The sequence below is a fragment of the Bos javanicus genome, chromosome 19 (genome assembly GCF_032452875.1).
Source record: "Bos javanicus breed banteng chromosome 19, ARS-OSU_banteng_1.0, whole genome shotgun sequence".
Taxonomy (NCBI): Eukaryota; Metazoa; Chordata; class Mammalia; order Artiodactyla; family Bovidae; genus Bos; species Bos javanicus.
This window is the reverse complement of record NC_083886.1, coordinates 24,385,765-24,400,678: the sequence shown is the minus strand read 5'-3', so window position 1 is coordinate 24,400,678 and position 14,914 is coordinate 24,385,765. Positions and strand designations below refer to the sequence as shown.

The window sequence follows — 14,914 nt, the reverse complement described above, 5'->3', positions numbered from 1 at the left end:
AGGCTGGGCGGCTGGGGCCCCTTTAAGAGCAGGCCCCACATGCGCTGCTGCTGGCGGCCTGCCTCCTGTCAGCCCTCTTCCTCCAGCCTCACGGCCACAGGAGGATTTCTCAGCAGAGAAAAAATTCCCCCCTTCCCTTCTCCCTGCCCCCCTTTAATGCCCGGGGCCCTTCACTTCCATAATTCTTCATTTTCCAGCCTTGAACGTAAGCCAGACACATCTGTCTGGCCATATGCGTGAACCCTGGAGTCTGTGCCGAGGTGGCTGTAAAACAGGGCCGGTGAAGGCCCTTCTGGGAGAGCACACACATGTGTGTGCCCTCGGGCCATTGGCTCCCTGCCCAGAACTACGGGGCTGCAGCGCTCCAAACCCATGTTAACCTTTTCTTATTTTTCCTCTTTTTGTTTAATTTAAGGGGGGAAAATCCCAAGGAAAAGGTATAAATTGTCCTGGGAGTAGGGGAGAGGCTCCTAGCTGGAGAGGCCATTATTGTTGGCAGGTACCTGGTCACACTAATACAATAAGGAAGAGAGGAGCATCGGGTGAATTAAGATCGGGGAGATGGGCTGTAAATTACACGGCTCCGAACCCCCTCCATCTCCAGGGGTGTTAACCAAGAGGTGTAAGGCAGGTCCCCAGCTCCCAGCGCCTTTTACAGATGCAGCAAAACAGGAACCACACATGTTTGGGGAAGGGGATATGAAGATGGGGTTGGAAAAAACCCTCCCGGCCCCCATGCTGGCTGTAAAGTCCAACTGAGATCTGGGGCCGGAGCCACACCCCCGCTTCCCCCGCTCCCACCTAGACCCCTGGGCCTGCGCTCAGCTGCGGGATGGGGGGAGGCCAGGCCTGGCCTCCTCCGCAGCCTGTCCCTCCCCGCTTCCGGCGTTGCACAGAGGCTGGTGAGTGGGGCCGGCTGGAGGTCAGAAAAGGGGTGTGGGCAGCTCTCGGGACCTGTGCAGCTGGAGCCTCAGCGCCCAGGCGGGGCCCTGGACGCTGGGGGCCAAGTCCGCCCACCCAGGGAGGGCTTCGAGACGGCCCCTCTCGGCTCAGCCCAGCCTCCGCCCATTGCCCGAGGCGGCTCTGCGCCTTGCCCTGCTTGTGCCCATCTTGCTGCCTCTGCCGAGTTCCTTTTGTTCCCATTGCCCTTCTTGGGAGGTGTCAGAGACCAGAGCAGGGGGCCTGGTTTGCCTGGGAAATTGGTCAGAAGTGTTTCATTCCTAACCAGGCCCCCAGGGCAAAGCAGTTGCTGAAAATCCTCCTCCGGGCTCGAGGCGTGGCCTCTTGGCACCTCACCCTGGCCCTGTGAATCCCCCGCCTCTCTGCCTCCACGAGGCTCTGCTGTGATTTGTGCTGCTGTCGGGCGGGGTCAGGTTTCCTGAGCAGTTGCAAACATCCCACCTGAAACATAACAGGCTCTTCCTCTGGCCACAGCTATTGTTTCCCTCGGCGTTATGGCCACAGCCTTGCTCCATAGCCAGCAATGACATGTGTTCTGAAAATAGCTTTGCTCCCCTGTCCCCTTCCCGCCCACCCACCCTCCTGAAGATGCGGTCACTCCTTTGTGACGGCCCCAGGAGTTTCATGCTAAATATAGCTGCAGCCCATTCACACTGCCACCCAGCTGCGGGGGGCGGCGCTGTGGAACAATGGGGCATACACAGAGCCCCCACACCTGTATGGAATCCAGCGGAAGGCGGACACTCAGCCCTGGCTCCTAACTGTCGGAGACGGGGCGGGAGCCAGCGCACTACCCGGCCAAGGGCACGTTCACGCCCCGACAGGAAGGCACAGCAGCCCATGGAGCTGGGCAAACGCCCATCCCAGAGTTTGCTTCAGCCACTCGCAACTCTCTGGTTCCTGCAGCATCCACAGGGGGCTGAGAGACCTCCTGAGAGAGGTCAGGCTTTTCGGCCGAAATACCCTTGGGCTGCTGCTTGGAGCAAGCCCAGGGTTGGCATGCTTGGCCCTGCCACTCCCTGTCCATCCTGAAAGGGCAGCAAGAAGTAGCGGGCAAGTCATCATAATTATAACCTTGAAAAAGACAGCAAGTATATGTTAAGCTCTGTGGTACCGACTCTGGATATCCAGAGAAGGGACCCTAAGCAGAAATGTTCCCATGAGCAACCCCCCCGCAATGAAGATGCTAAGGGAAGCCAGTGACCCAAGCTGCTTTGTGGAGCAGATGCAGAATCTGCACCCGTGGGTTTCTGCAGCTCAAGAAGGAATGCCTGGGAGTTCCCTGGTGGTCCATTGGATTAGACTGGAAGCTTCCACTGCAGGGGGCTTGGGTTCAATCCCTGGTTGGGGGGCTAAGACCCCACATGCTGCACAGTGTGTCCCCCCCAAAAAAAGAATGTCTGCCTGCAATGCCGGTTGTTATCTCACCAGCTTTTCCTATTTTATATTTCATTTCTATTTTTCCAGGTTTTTAAATTTTTTTTAAATACCCCCACTTAACTTTAAATAGTTAAATATTCCACATAACTTTAAAGACAAAAGGAATAAGAAACCACCAAGAGCACCGTGAATCTCATAACAGAGATCAGCAGTCCACCGCCTCGCCATCCCCAGCTCTGCTCCCTAGTGGCTGCCCCAGATAGTCACCCCCACTGGATATACACAAGGTGAAAAATGGAGTTGGGCAGGAAGAACGGAAACTGAAATTGGCTGTTACTAATATCAGGCATCTAGCTAGATACTTTCAGACACAGGATGAGCGTGGAAATTCGCCGTGTTACCAGACTTCTCATTTCTGGTGAAGACATTGGTCTGGCCAGAGAGGCCCAGGGATCAACAGTCCCATCAGCCTGTGGCTGCAGTCCCTGTGGAGCCCTGAGCAGAAGGAAGCCCTGCTCTTGACCTGGCGCTGTTCTGTGACCCGAGCTCCTCAGTTCCACGACTCCCGTGTGAACTAACAGCGGCACCTTTATTTGTAACTCTCAGTGTCTCAATTCTCTAAAAGGGTCAGCCTCCCCCAGTCATCCCCAGCACGTTGAAGGAGGAACTTAACCTGTGAGGGAGCCCTTCCTGGGGACCCCGGCCCTGTAGCTTCCTCCTCAGATGTCGCTGTGGACCAGCCCCCTCCCAGGTCCCCACCAGCCTGCTCCAGGGTGCCTCCGGGCTTCAGAGAAAGTTGGTTACTGAGTGCCTTCAGACACAGAGTTAAGTTCTTCCTTCTTCACACTGGATGACATCATGGTCCCTGTCGCCCCTGGTCTGATCCAGCATGTCCACGCTTTCCCTAGGGTTCCCAGCTCTGCATCAGAGGACCACTGCGGCCCAGCCTTCGCCGCAGCGAGAAGGGTTCCTAAGGACCTCTCCTTCCGGGTCAGCACACTTGACTCCGGGCCAGGGCCAGTCTGTCTGAATCACAGCATTCCAGTTGCGCCCCCCTCACCCCCACCAGAGGCTTCTTTAGCTTTTTGCTCATACAAACAAAAATAAATCTCACTACCGGCCTCTGAACTCCGCGGCAGCATGCTTCCCCTCTCCCCAGCGTCCCATGGCTCTGAGTGGGGACTTGGCACTCGCCCCACCGACATCACTTTTTCACTCCCTGCGCATCCTGTGTCCTTCTCTCACCGTGCGACCCAGGGATCAGAGTGGGACGTGACGGCCGGCACAGGCGCCGTGCACAGCTGCCAGGAATCTGACGGGTAAAATCTGGAAAAGTTGGGAGGGCAAATACTAAACACACACACACACACACACACACACACACACACCCCGCCACTCAGAGGACCGGAAACACCGACACCCACAGACAAGGGCCTGCGATTCCCAATCCTTCCTCGTCTGAATTCTCTTAAGGGGACTGGGCTAGTGTCATGACCCAGGCATGACCCCCCCCCAGAGGCCTACTGGTACCCCCAAAAGAAGGGGGAGCAGCTTCATCAAATCTCCTGAGACCCAGGAGGGCATGTGGGGAACAGGAAGCAGTGGTGCGGTGACTCACTGGGCAGAAACCAGGTTAAGGGAAGTTGTCCGCGGGTGTCCCCGGGACCGGATGGTGGCAGCACAGCCCCGACCACCCTCAGCAGCTCGGTCCCACCCACCCTGGGGACCCAGCCAGGCTGCCACCTCCCCACGACGCCATGGCCTCCATTCACCTTTCTGGCCCTGAGCCAGCACTCAAGGAACTCAGACGGCGCACACTTCCCTGGACCTTGTGCCTAGATTTTTCTTCCGTCCTGTCATCAAAACACCCAAGCAGGCTCAGCCCCCCGCCTCCCTCGGCCACCTGGCCTAAGGGCCCCGCCCCCCCCCCCCCCTGGTGAGGAAGGCTGGTCCGAGGTCTTGGGAGCTCATTGTTCCTGCAGGGTAGAAAGAGCAGCCAGTGCCACTTCCTTAGGGTCAGCCTGAGGGCCGGAGGGTCACTTCTGGAGGCAGGAAAACTAAAGACATGACAGGTCTGAGCCAGGGAGGCGGTGGCAGAGATGCCATCCTCAGGGGAACCCGACATGAGGGCTCATCCTGCCGCTTCTCATTGAGAAAGACAGAGGTCTGGGGGCCCAGGACACCAAGAGCACGTTCCTGGCAGTGGAAAGGCGGGTAGAGAGCCCTGAGACCTGGGAAGAGGGGTGACGGGACCAGAGGCTGAAGCCCCACCCGTGAGGAGAGGCTGGGGTGTTCGCTGAGCCTGAGCGGGGACCGCTTCTTGCCCTCACAAAATACCCACGCCATCACACGTGTTCTGTGTCGACTCACTCACATTGAGAAGTAATAGTTTTTAAATGCCCAGGCTGAGTTCGGTGGAATGTGTCACCCACTAGCTGGCAGCCCCAGGGGAGGGCCGGGGACCCAGGTTCCTGGGAAGGTGGCCCGCGGGCCAGGTGCTGTCCCTCCCTGAGTGAGAGCCGCGGGAGACGGCAGCCGAGCCCCTGGGCCGCGTTTCCCATGCCCGCCGGCGCTCTGTGCCTTCCACCAGCTGTGGTGGCAGTGGCAACAGTGACTTACTCAAAGGGAAAGGTCCCCAGCAGGTCACAGAGGCGCCACCCCCGGCATTCGGAGGCATGCCCTTTCAGTTTTACTGTCACTGCCAGTGAAACCTGAACACCTTCCTCACTGACTGTTGGTGGCCAGGGCCCAGCCCCTGGGCCCCATCTCAGTTGGCACGCACATCTCCTCCCCTGCTCGGGGCTCGTGTCTGTGTGCCTGCAGGTTGGTGTGTGGCAGGAGGCCACAGGAGGGCTGGGCATGGCTGGGACCTGCGCACCGGGCCCCTGCCAGGCTTGTTTTGGTGCCCTCCAGCTCCACACATGGGGGCACGGGGTCTGGGTAGATGCCCACAAACCAGCTTGCTTCCTAGCCATGGTTCCCAGAAGACGAAGCAGCCAGAGAGTGATCAGGGCCCGTAGTGACAGGTGGACCAAAGCCTGTCTCCCAGGGCCTCCGCCACGCATGCCCTGTCAGTCTTGAGGAAATTGGGCTTTTCCAAATGGGTATGAAAGCAACCCTGAAAGATGCGAATGTGTAAGACTGACAAGCTCCAAGCCATGAGCTTTCGGAGGTGTGCTGCCCAGGCCACTGGTGCTGCCCAAGGGGTTTTTTTAGTGATGCGTAGGAGACACGCTGACTCTACTGCGGAAATTCAGCTTGAACTGGTAAACATGCTGGGCGCTCAGACTCCCGATACCACGTATATTATTTGCTGAGCCACAAAAGCGAGTTGACTTGAAGTCCACCTAAAGAAAAACACCAAGTAAACAAACAGTATAGACTGTGCAGAGTTGTGGCAAAGCAGCGCGGGTGGAACACAGACGACCCCCACTTAGGGAGCACCTGGCTGGTCCGGGGAAGACGGTCTTCATTCTCCTCAGTCCAGATGGCATTCTCTATAGACATGTGACTTGGGATGTCATCCGTCCCGCTGTGTGAACTCCTGCCACTCTGGGAGACATTGGTGTCGATTATTAGTTGTCAGCATCACTTTTTTTGCATAGGTTTTGAGGTGGTTCTTTTTTTTTTTCTCTCTTAACGACATAGTGAAGTAAGTGGAAATGACAGATTCTGTCTGAGTATATGTGTATGTCTAAAGTATCTAGATTAAGAAGTACCTCCTGTATTCTCAGTAACGTGTGTGAAACCACCCTCAGGCACCTTGTTGATTTTTAGCCCCAGGTCTTCCTTTCAGAGCCCCGTTATTTTGAATGCCATCAGGGTCCCTTCTCAGTCCCACACGGGGTTTTAGTCACACCCTGTTCCCCAAGCCATTTGGTCTCCGTGGGTTTGTCTTGGGCTGGCCCCACGGGGTCTGGCTGTCCGTCTGGAGCGGGGGGTGAGGCTGAGGAGACAGGGAGCTGACGCACACGGTAGTCAGGAACTGGGCTCACCCGCCACTGGCCTGCTCATCCACCACTCTGTGTCCCCGTAGGCTGTCCTGGAGGACCAGAGTCACGTGCGGCAGATGGAGCTCGAAATCAGACCCTTGTTCCTCGTACCAGATACCAACGGCTTCATTGACCACCTGGCCAGCCTGGCACAGCTGCTGGAGAGCAGGAACTACATCCTGGTGGTGCCCCTCATCGGTGAGTCAGGGCCGGGCCCACCCTGCACATGCGCAGCGAGACCCCTCTGCATGCACGCGCCGCAGCCCCGGGGCCCAGCAGGCAGAGCCCTGCTGTGTGTGTAAGACGGGATTTGCAGGGAAGTTGGGAATGCGTGGGGCAAGGGAGACTGTTTAATAATCAAAGCAGTTCGAATTATTATGGTTGATCCGTGGCTTAAACTGCTTGAGCAAATGGACTCCTGTGTCCCAGCAACCAGAGGCTGCCCGAGCCCAGCCCTTGTTTTTATCCTTATAAAGCTCGCAGTAAAACAGCAAAGCTGGTTCCCGTTATTGGTAAACACTCAGCCCTGGCAGATAACGGCAGTGCTGCTGGGTGGTCTGGCAGGGAGGCTGGGAGGATTTTGAAGTGGTTAGATGCCTTTGGTCTGATGGGCTCGTAGCTTTTCACGATCATTCTGTTGGTTCGAGGTAGCGTTCTTCTGGCCAGTGTCACCCTAAGGCCAGGCCAATGGAGGCCCTCCAGCGCAAGCCCGTGGCTCCCGCCTGTGGATTCCTGCCACTTGGGCCCTCACCACTGTCTGGTCGCTGTTTGTTGGTACAGGGTCAGCATCTCAGGGCCGGCTCGCGCGCTTCCACCCTCAGGCTGGAGGAGCCCAGCTGGGCCATCTCCAGGGACTGTCTAAGGCACCCTGGTCCTCGGAGCCCTGTGGTGGGTCGGCTTCAGGAGGGGCCCCGGCCTTCTGTCTGTACAACTCACACAGCTGCTAGTGCTGAGAGCTGTCCTCTGGAGGGACGGGGTCTGGGAGACGACTGGGAAGCCAGGGCTGCTTAATGTCCCCTCTCAGCAGCCACTTGGAGCAAGTTTGGAAGCCCTGGCTTCTGGACGGTCTGCCAGACTGGCCGTCTGCCTGCCAAGCCACCTCTGACATCCATGCCAAGATGTTCCATTGGGCCTCCCCTCCCAGTCCCCAGTGTCTTAGTGCCAGATGAGGGTGGAAACAAAGGGCAGGAAACATCCGCCCCTGCAGAGGCTCTAGAACCCTGGGGGGTTGTGGGAAACACGTTAGCACCACCTGAGAATGTTGGCACTGAAGCGGCCCTCGGCCCGCCTCCACCCTCCCTGTCTTCCTTCCCCCTCCCCATGTGGCCTGGCCAGAGCCTCTTCAGCCCAGGCCCTGAGACCCACAGGAAGGTTTTCTGTTCTTCAGAAGTAGAGCAGCTTGTCTGCCCGGGGCCAAGCCAGACCCTCGTGTTGCTGTAGCCACCCCTCTGCCTTCACCGGGTCCCGGGTGGGGCAGCTTTCAGGAGAGCAAGTCCCCGTGCTCTCCTGCCCAGGAGATTTTCAGGAGTAAGAAAGTGAGTTGGCCGCTCTTTGCTGGATGGTCAGGAAATGGGGTAACTGAGAGAGGCGGCCACGTCTCAGGTTGCTCATCTAAGTCTTGGAAGGAGCCTCAGACACCACCCCAGCCCGACGAGTTCTTGGTCACCAGCACTGATGGGGCCCACCATGTGCTCAGTCTCCTTGTTTCCGAGGGGGCCCATGAAAGGCAGAGCAGCAGCCCTTGGCCTTGGCGAGCTTATGGGCCAGTGGGGGAAGCCAGATTATGTGGGGAGGGAGCAAATATATAAGGGGACCCAGAGGAGATGGCAGCTATAGAATAGTCAGCCCCCAGGGGCACCGGGAAATGCCAGCTCTCTCACGGGAGGGTGGGCCCCTGCCCTGTGCCCAGAGCACAGAGAGTTAAGCCGACAGCCTCCCCGCTTGTCTCTTGTGCTCTTTAACCTGCTCCATGCTCCTTAGGCCTGACCCCAGCGTCGAGAAGCCCCGCCTGGTGCAGAAGCACAAACAAGCTTCCCCTTTGAAGCCTGTTTAGTTTGGAAGCAGGAAAGAAGATTTTGGGATAGAATACTAGTTTTTCACGTTTGATGTTCTGTTTGGTGTACCATACACTCAGCCACCACTACTCCGCAGCCTCAGCCATACGTTGTGTGGACGCTGCAGCTTCAGGTTGCTGAAGGCATGGGGGGGTGTGTGTGTGTGTGTGTGTGTTCGTGTTCCTACATGGGCCCTTTCCAGAAAGTGTCTCTGAATACCCAGACAGTGAGTGCCAGGCTCACCATGGAACAGCGTGCTCACACCGACTCCCCGAGCCATGAATCACTGTGCTGAGGAGAGGCCTCAGACCCCAAACTCTCCCGGAGCCCCCAAGGAGTGCATATTTCCCACTTGACCTCAGGCTCTTGGCTGGAATTTTGGAAAGAATCTTCACCAGAAAATGAAGCCGTGTCCCAGACACATAGGCAGGCAGACACACACACACACACACAAACACACACACACACACGTGCAGTATCAGAGGAGGTAGAAGTGCCAAGGGGATGGTTCAGGGGACCAGCAGGGTTCCTGCATGTGAGGCCATGACCCCACTTCCCACCCCGTGACCTCCCCGCGCTCTGCCAGGGGCAGGCATAGAACAGCTGGGGGCCCGGGCGGATGAGGGAGGGTGCCCCTCTCCCTCTAGCTGCTGAATACCCCTGCCTCTCCTGAGGGACCCTCTCGATTTGATTCTATAACTGAGGAATGCGATGGAGGGGCCAGGTTTCTTCCTCTGAATACAGCAGCTCCAGAAAATCCTGTCAATTCCTCCCAGGAGAAGGGTGGGGCCCAGGGGAAGAGGCAGGAAAAGGAGAGAACACTTGGAACATCGAAGGCACTTCTTGCCCTCCAAGGGCCCCCGGTTTCATGGGAAGACTCTTGTGGGGCCACGTGGCCTCCAGGGTCGGGTAGGAGCTGCCTGAGAAAGCAAGGCCTCGGGTGCAGACAGACAAGACAGACGTGATTGCTGAGGCTGATTCCTTGTGGGACTGTGTCTCCTCAGTGATCAATGAGCTGGATGGCCTGGCCAAGGGGCAGGAGACAGACCACCGGGCCGGGGGCTATGCCCGCGTGGTGCAGGAAAAGGCCCGAAAGTCCATTGAGTTTCTCGAGCGGCGATTCGAGAGTCGGGACTCTTGCCTGCGGGCCCTGACCAGCCGTGGCAATGAACTCGAATCCATCGCCTTCCGCAGCGAGGACATCACTGGCCAGCTGGTGAGACCCAGGGCAAAACGGGAGCACTTGAGCCAGCCTTCAGAACAGGGGAGGGAGGGGCTCGAGGCAGGCCCCCCAGCCTGGGCCTCCTGCCCCCAGGGGGCAGCTGCCATCGAGGCCCAGGAGGGGGTTCCTTGTCCCCTGGGTAACTCTCAGCACAGTGGGACCTGGCCAAGCAGGGCCAGGGCGTGGATGGGCGGGACACTGAGATGTGACCCCGGTGGCACTCACCCTGTCTTCCTCCAGGGTAACAATGATGACCTGATCCTCTCCTGCTGCCTCCACTACTGTAAAGACAAGGCAAAGGACTTCATGCCCACCAACAAAGGTAGCGCTCTCCCTCCGCCTGGGGACCTTCCCTTCCCTCCCTACCTTGTCCTACCTGCCTCAGACCTAGGTCCCTTCCCTGACTCTGGCCTGGGAAGTGTAAAAATCAGGAATGAGGCCTGATACAAGCCTGAGGCCAGCCCAGTTCCCCCCTACACACACACACACCACCCCGTGCTGGAAGTCAGACCCCCCCCGACTCCCCCAGCCTCAGGTGGACCCTCAGCCAGCTAAGGACGGGCCTCTCCCAGGAAGCTGGGCTTCAGGCAGTGAACTTTCCTGCTCTGCAAGCATCCATTTCCTTTCTTGGGTCCTCAGTGAGTTCTCTGACAGCAAGAATGTCTTTATGATTCACTGTAGCTTATTCCGGCCATGGTCTCCTGAGCCCAGCCCTCTGCCGCTCTGAGGACAGTCCCCAGCGGTCCCTAGGGCCCCACCTCCCTGTCCTTGGTCGTGCTCACCCTCTCAATTCATCTGTGAACGTTTACCCTGTATCAGGCCGGGCTGGAAGTACTTCCCCAGCTAGTAGTCGTCCTTTTCATCCTGTCTCTCTGGCTGTGTGACAGAGCACTTTGGAGGCAGGTGAGACCTTGCAGACGGAGCCCTCAGCCTGGTTTTCAAAACCCTTTTGGTGAGCAGAAGCCCGTCGGGGAGTCAGAGACTCTCTTCAGGGTGCTTGAGCACCTTACCCTCATCCCAGAACCGTCTCTTGCCTGAGCTGGCCTCTGAGAGTCAGTGAGGCTCAGGTGTTCTGCTCCTGGCTCCCAGGACTCCAGACATTTCTTCTTCTGGAAGGAATTCCTAGGCTCTCCTAGCTCAGCGTCATCTGCACAGCTGATAATTCCCACCTCTTGGTTTCTGTCTGCGTGTGTGCAGCCTTCTTGTCCTCTTCTCTGCGTTGAGGTCGCCCAGCCCATCTCTGCTCGCTTCCCCATCCTGCTGCCCGGCGGGCCCAGGACTGCCTTCCCTCCAGCCTCCTCCCGCCGCTTCAGCGCCGCCCACGCCACCCACGGCCCTGTACCTGAGGCGGGTGACGCGCCCACAGCTGCTGTTCCTCAGAGGGGCCTTGCTACGTGATGGGCCTGCACCGTCCCTAAGGGGCGGATCCAGAGCATCCCAGTGCCAAAGAGGAGCCCAGCTGAGCCCAGCAGAGGGGTGGGGCTCTGCTCCCAGGCAGCTTCCTGGAGGGGCACCTTCTGAGGGCAAGGTCAGCCGGACTGCAGAAGGCCTTGTTGGGAAGTACGGTTCAGATACCGCTGTGGCCCCACCCAGCCTCAGAGCTGTTTCTTTCTCAGCAGAGACACATTTTGGCTTTGGCCCTAGTCTCCCCACCCCCCACTTCACCCCCAACAGCCTACAGGAACCCATTGGCATCCTGGGGACCGCCCCTATCAGAATTACATCAGCAACGGCTGGTGTAATCAAACCCCATTTGTCAGTGTGAATTCTTAGCAGATTAACTTGTCAGATTCACAGAGAAACCATCACCAAATGTTTATGTGTAAACGATGTTGAATTTTAAAATCATGTGGATTATGGCGGATGGGGCCTGACAGGATGACAGTCTCTGGTTTCTAACAAAGTGAAGTTACCAGTGTCAAAACAGAGGATGTTTATTGTTCAAAATGTCTCAAAGTATCCACAGAAACCCCTGCAGACCCCTGCCAGCAACGCCGGGCCTCGGTTGGCCGCTGGGAGGCCTGGGACTCGCCTGGTCTGAGTCCCAGCGCGGGAGCAGTGGGGCGGTGGACAGACCCGGGCCGCCCGCTGCGAGCCCCACAGGGCACTGCCCGTCACCCCGCCCCACCCACACCCCCCTGAGCCGCTGGGCGTCTCAGAGCATCTCCTCTCCCCACGGCCGCCTTCCTCACCCTCTCAGTCCGCCACGGCTGTTCACCTCCCACCACAGCCTCCTTCCGCTGCTCCCCTTCTCTCACCACCATCAACCCTGCGAGCCTCTCCTCCCTCTTCCCCCAGACTCCTCCCAAGGCTGACAGCCAGCTTGCAGCCTCCCTGCCTGGAGCTGGCAAGCCTGAAACTGCTCAGGTCCGACATGGCTATTTGCAGTCCCCCAGCCCCGCCAGGCCCCCGTGGTCAGGAATCCCTGCGGGACATTTCCTGGGCCTCACTGCCTGCCTGCCTGGGGATGAGGAGTGGACCTGCCACTCAGGGGGCCTTAGCGGGGTTGGGGGTGTCACTTGTGAGAGTCCTTGGCCCCAGTTTAAATTCTCCCCCATACATTAGTATTAAAAAGTTAAGGAATTGGGGAGAAAGACATCCTGCTTAAAAAAGTCATCTAAAAAGAATGAAGGCGCTTTGTTTGTGCTGACATAGAAAGATCTTTAGAATTTCAGTGAAGTAAGTATGGCTAGTATGACTGAAACATTACAAGAGAAAAAGCTTATGTGACAAGTATCTATACTTGTAAATGGGCATAAAGAAACCTGGAAACATACACAGCTTACCCTGGGACAAGACAGAGACATAAGGAAGCTCACGGGGAGGACAATCAACTTGACCTTCCTTGTTCTGTGCTTAAAAGGTTTATACTACAGACAAGGATTACTTTTATTTACTGGTGGGAATCTTTGGGCTCTAGCCTCAGGGCCACCTTGGCTGGCCTCTGTCAGGGGACCCTTGCCCTCCTCTCCTCAGAGCTAGCACCCCTCCTCACATCCTGGGAGCCCTGGGTACATTTCATGTTCCATCTTGCACTTCCTACTTCTGAATACTTCAAGCATCAGGCTGCTGGCCTTCGGGCAGGCAAGATAATGCAGAAGAGAGTCTTATGAGCCCAGAACTAGCCCTGCAGTCAGAAGGGACAGGAGGCTGCTTCTCCTGCCTCAGCTCAGAGTCCTGAGAAGAGGGGACTGCAGAGACTGGTGGGCTGGGGGGCTCGCAGGGCACGAGGCAGCCCAGTCCTGTGCGGGGGGCAGGGGTGCATAACAGAAGGCCAGCCCCGGCCCATGACGGCCCTCCCTCAGCCTGCAGGGGAGGGGCGCCCTCTGCTCCTGGTTTGTGTGAGGGAAAGGCCCTGTGGGAGGGCCAAGAAATGGTTGCTCTTGAGCCCCCCGGACCGCTTTCCCCTCCAGAAGAGGGGAGGCAGCCAGGGCCTCCGCGTCCTGCCCTCTGAGTCCCTGTGCTCTCTCGTGCCCACAGAGGAGCCCATCCGGCTGCTGAGGGAGGTGGTGCTGTTGACAGATGACCGGAACCTGCGTGTGAAGGCGCTGACCAGGAACGTGCCTGTGCGGGACATCCCGGCCTTCCTCACGTGGGCCCAGGTGGGCTGAGGGGGCGCAGCCGCCCCCCACGGAAGCGCTCCTGAGAAGGCCGCCAGGCGCCCGGTGTAGCACAGAAGACGCCCACGCGCCTGAGCCACCAATCCACCCAGACAATAAACCATCCTCTTCCAACCCACGCCGTGGCCGTGCTGTGGGGGAGCTGCTCCTCACAGAGCCCCTCCTAAGGGTGGGCGGAAGTGCTGGGACCCTCCTCGGCTGCCAGGATTTAGCAGGGAGGTGGCTGGCTGCAGCGACGGCAGGCGGGCGAACCAGATGGGCCGCCCCATGCCCAGCCTTTCTCCCTCCCCCTGTCCAGATCAAGGGCCGGCAGAAGGCCTCTTAGCCCGGAGATGCAGCCACTTTCTCAGCTGGAGATGGCGCAGGGCAGGGTTAGCATTTCCATCAGATGCAGGTGAAACCATGGGTCCCCTCAGTCTTCAGAAGCCCTGACCCGAAAGTGTCCAAGAGGCCTTGGTCATGCCATGAGGAGAGTACCCAGGAGGTCTGTCTCCCTGATGCCTGGATGCCCCCAGGGACTCCATTTGGGTTCTGAGCACCAACCATGTGCTGAACTGCAGCCCTAGGCCCTCAGCTCTTCTCCCGCCGCCCCGCTGCTCTTCTCCCTGCCCTGCCGCCTGGGTCCCCTGTGCTTGGCCACCTGCTCTCCCCTCAGTTGGTCATGGGTCTATAGGGAAGGCCCCTCTGCTCTCTCAGGCCCATGCCCCCTGGGTTGCCTTTGCCTGCTCCCTCTCTCCTCAATGGCTTTCCTTTTGCTCTCTTCCTGCTTCACGAAATTTCTTGCCAACTCCCCCTCCCTCTCTCCCTCCTGAACCATCCCCCTTCTCCCCCCCTTTCTAGTCCTTCCTTCTCACCTTCCTGGCCCCTCAGTCCCTTGCTGTGGAGCTTCTCTGACTCTTTCTTCTGTGGTACCTGTGGCAGGAACCTATGGCAGGAACCTAATGTAGCTTTCCTGCCCCTGAGCTCCTTTCCCAGGCCCCTGTGCTCTGAGAAATGCTCAGACTAGTCTGAGGGTAGGGCAGGCTAGTGCCCACGAGGAGCATTGCCTGACCTGGGGTTTGCACCCCATTTCTAGCTCTGCCCTGGAAGGTGCAGGGGCCCTCTGGCTATGCTTGGAGTTCTTGTTGCTTCTAGCTGGCACCTGTGTTCAGTCTCCCTCCAGAGGCTTGCCTACCGGGACTGTGTTCTCCCAAGCCAGGGACAGGGCTGGAGGAAGACTTAGGGGAAGACAGGGTTTGGAGACGAAGCCAGGAGTCAGTTTTAATGGGACCAGTGGGGAAGTCCCCCAGAGGCCCCTGACTGACTACACAGCCTGCCCAGACGGTGGGAACAAGGCAGTGCCCTCCCCGAAGCCCAAGACTATGCCAGAAAGATGGGGAGCAGGAGAGCCACAGCCAGTGATTTGAGGGTACAGGGCTCAAAAGACTGGGCTTTGGGATATAGGGTCCCTGGCCTCTCCTTTGAGATCCCTTCTCCAGGATGAAGGTTAATGACATGGATGGGAGACCCCCATCCCTCCTTTCTGTTCCATTTGCAGCCCTGGTTTTGTTTCCTGAATAAATTTTTAGTTATAAAACATACTGGAGCTGTTGCTGACCTGTCTATGGGGCTGGGGAGGGAAGGTCCAAGCCACTGCACCTGTCTGAGGGTGCTGCTTCTGGCCCCAGCACCCACCCCCGTGTGCCC

General features: G+C 58.1%; 1 protein-coding gene across 5 annotated transcripts in view; it reads left to right on the top strand.

Moving 5' to 3' along the window:
* The window catches only part of SMG6 (SMG6 nonsense mediated mRNA decay factor), a 200,674-nt gene extending 185,866 nt beyond the window's left edge, over positions 1 to 14,808 (top strand). For 4 of the 5 annotated variants that reach the window (XM_061390647.1, XM_061390651.1, XM_061390648.1 and 1 more), the window contains 4 exons: positions 6,377 to 6,530; positions 9,391 to 9,602; positions 9,849 to 9,930; positions 13,089 to 14,808. In XM_061390647.1, coding sequence (XP_061246631.1) covers positions 6,377 to 6,530; positions 9,391 to 9,602; positions 9,849 to 9,930; positions 13,089 to 13,219 — 579 coding nt within the window. In that variant the 3' untranslated portion in view covers positions 13,220 to 14,808. Of the gene's footprint in view, positions 1 to 3,248; positions 3,332 to 6,376; positions 6,531 to 9,390; positions 9,603 to 9,848; positions 9,931 to 13,088 lie in introns of those variants that run through there. The other variant, XM_061390649.1, reaches the window with a different exon arrangement.
* Positions 14,809 to 14,914: the final 106 nt, after the last annotated feature.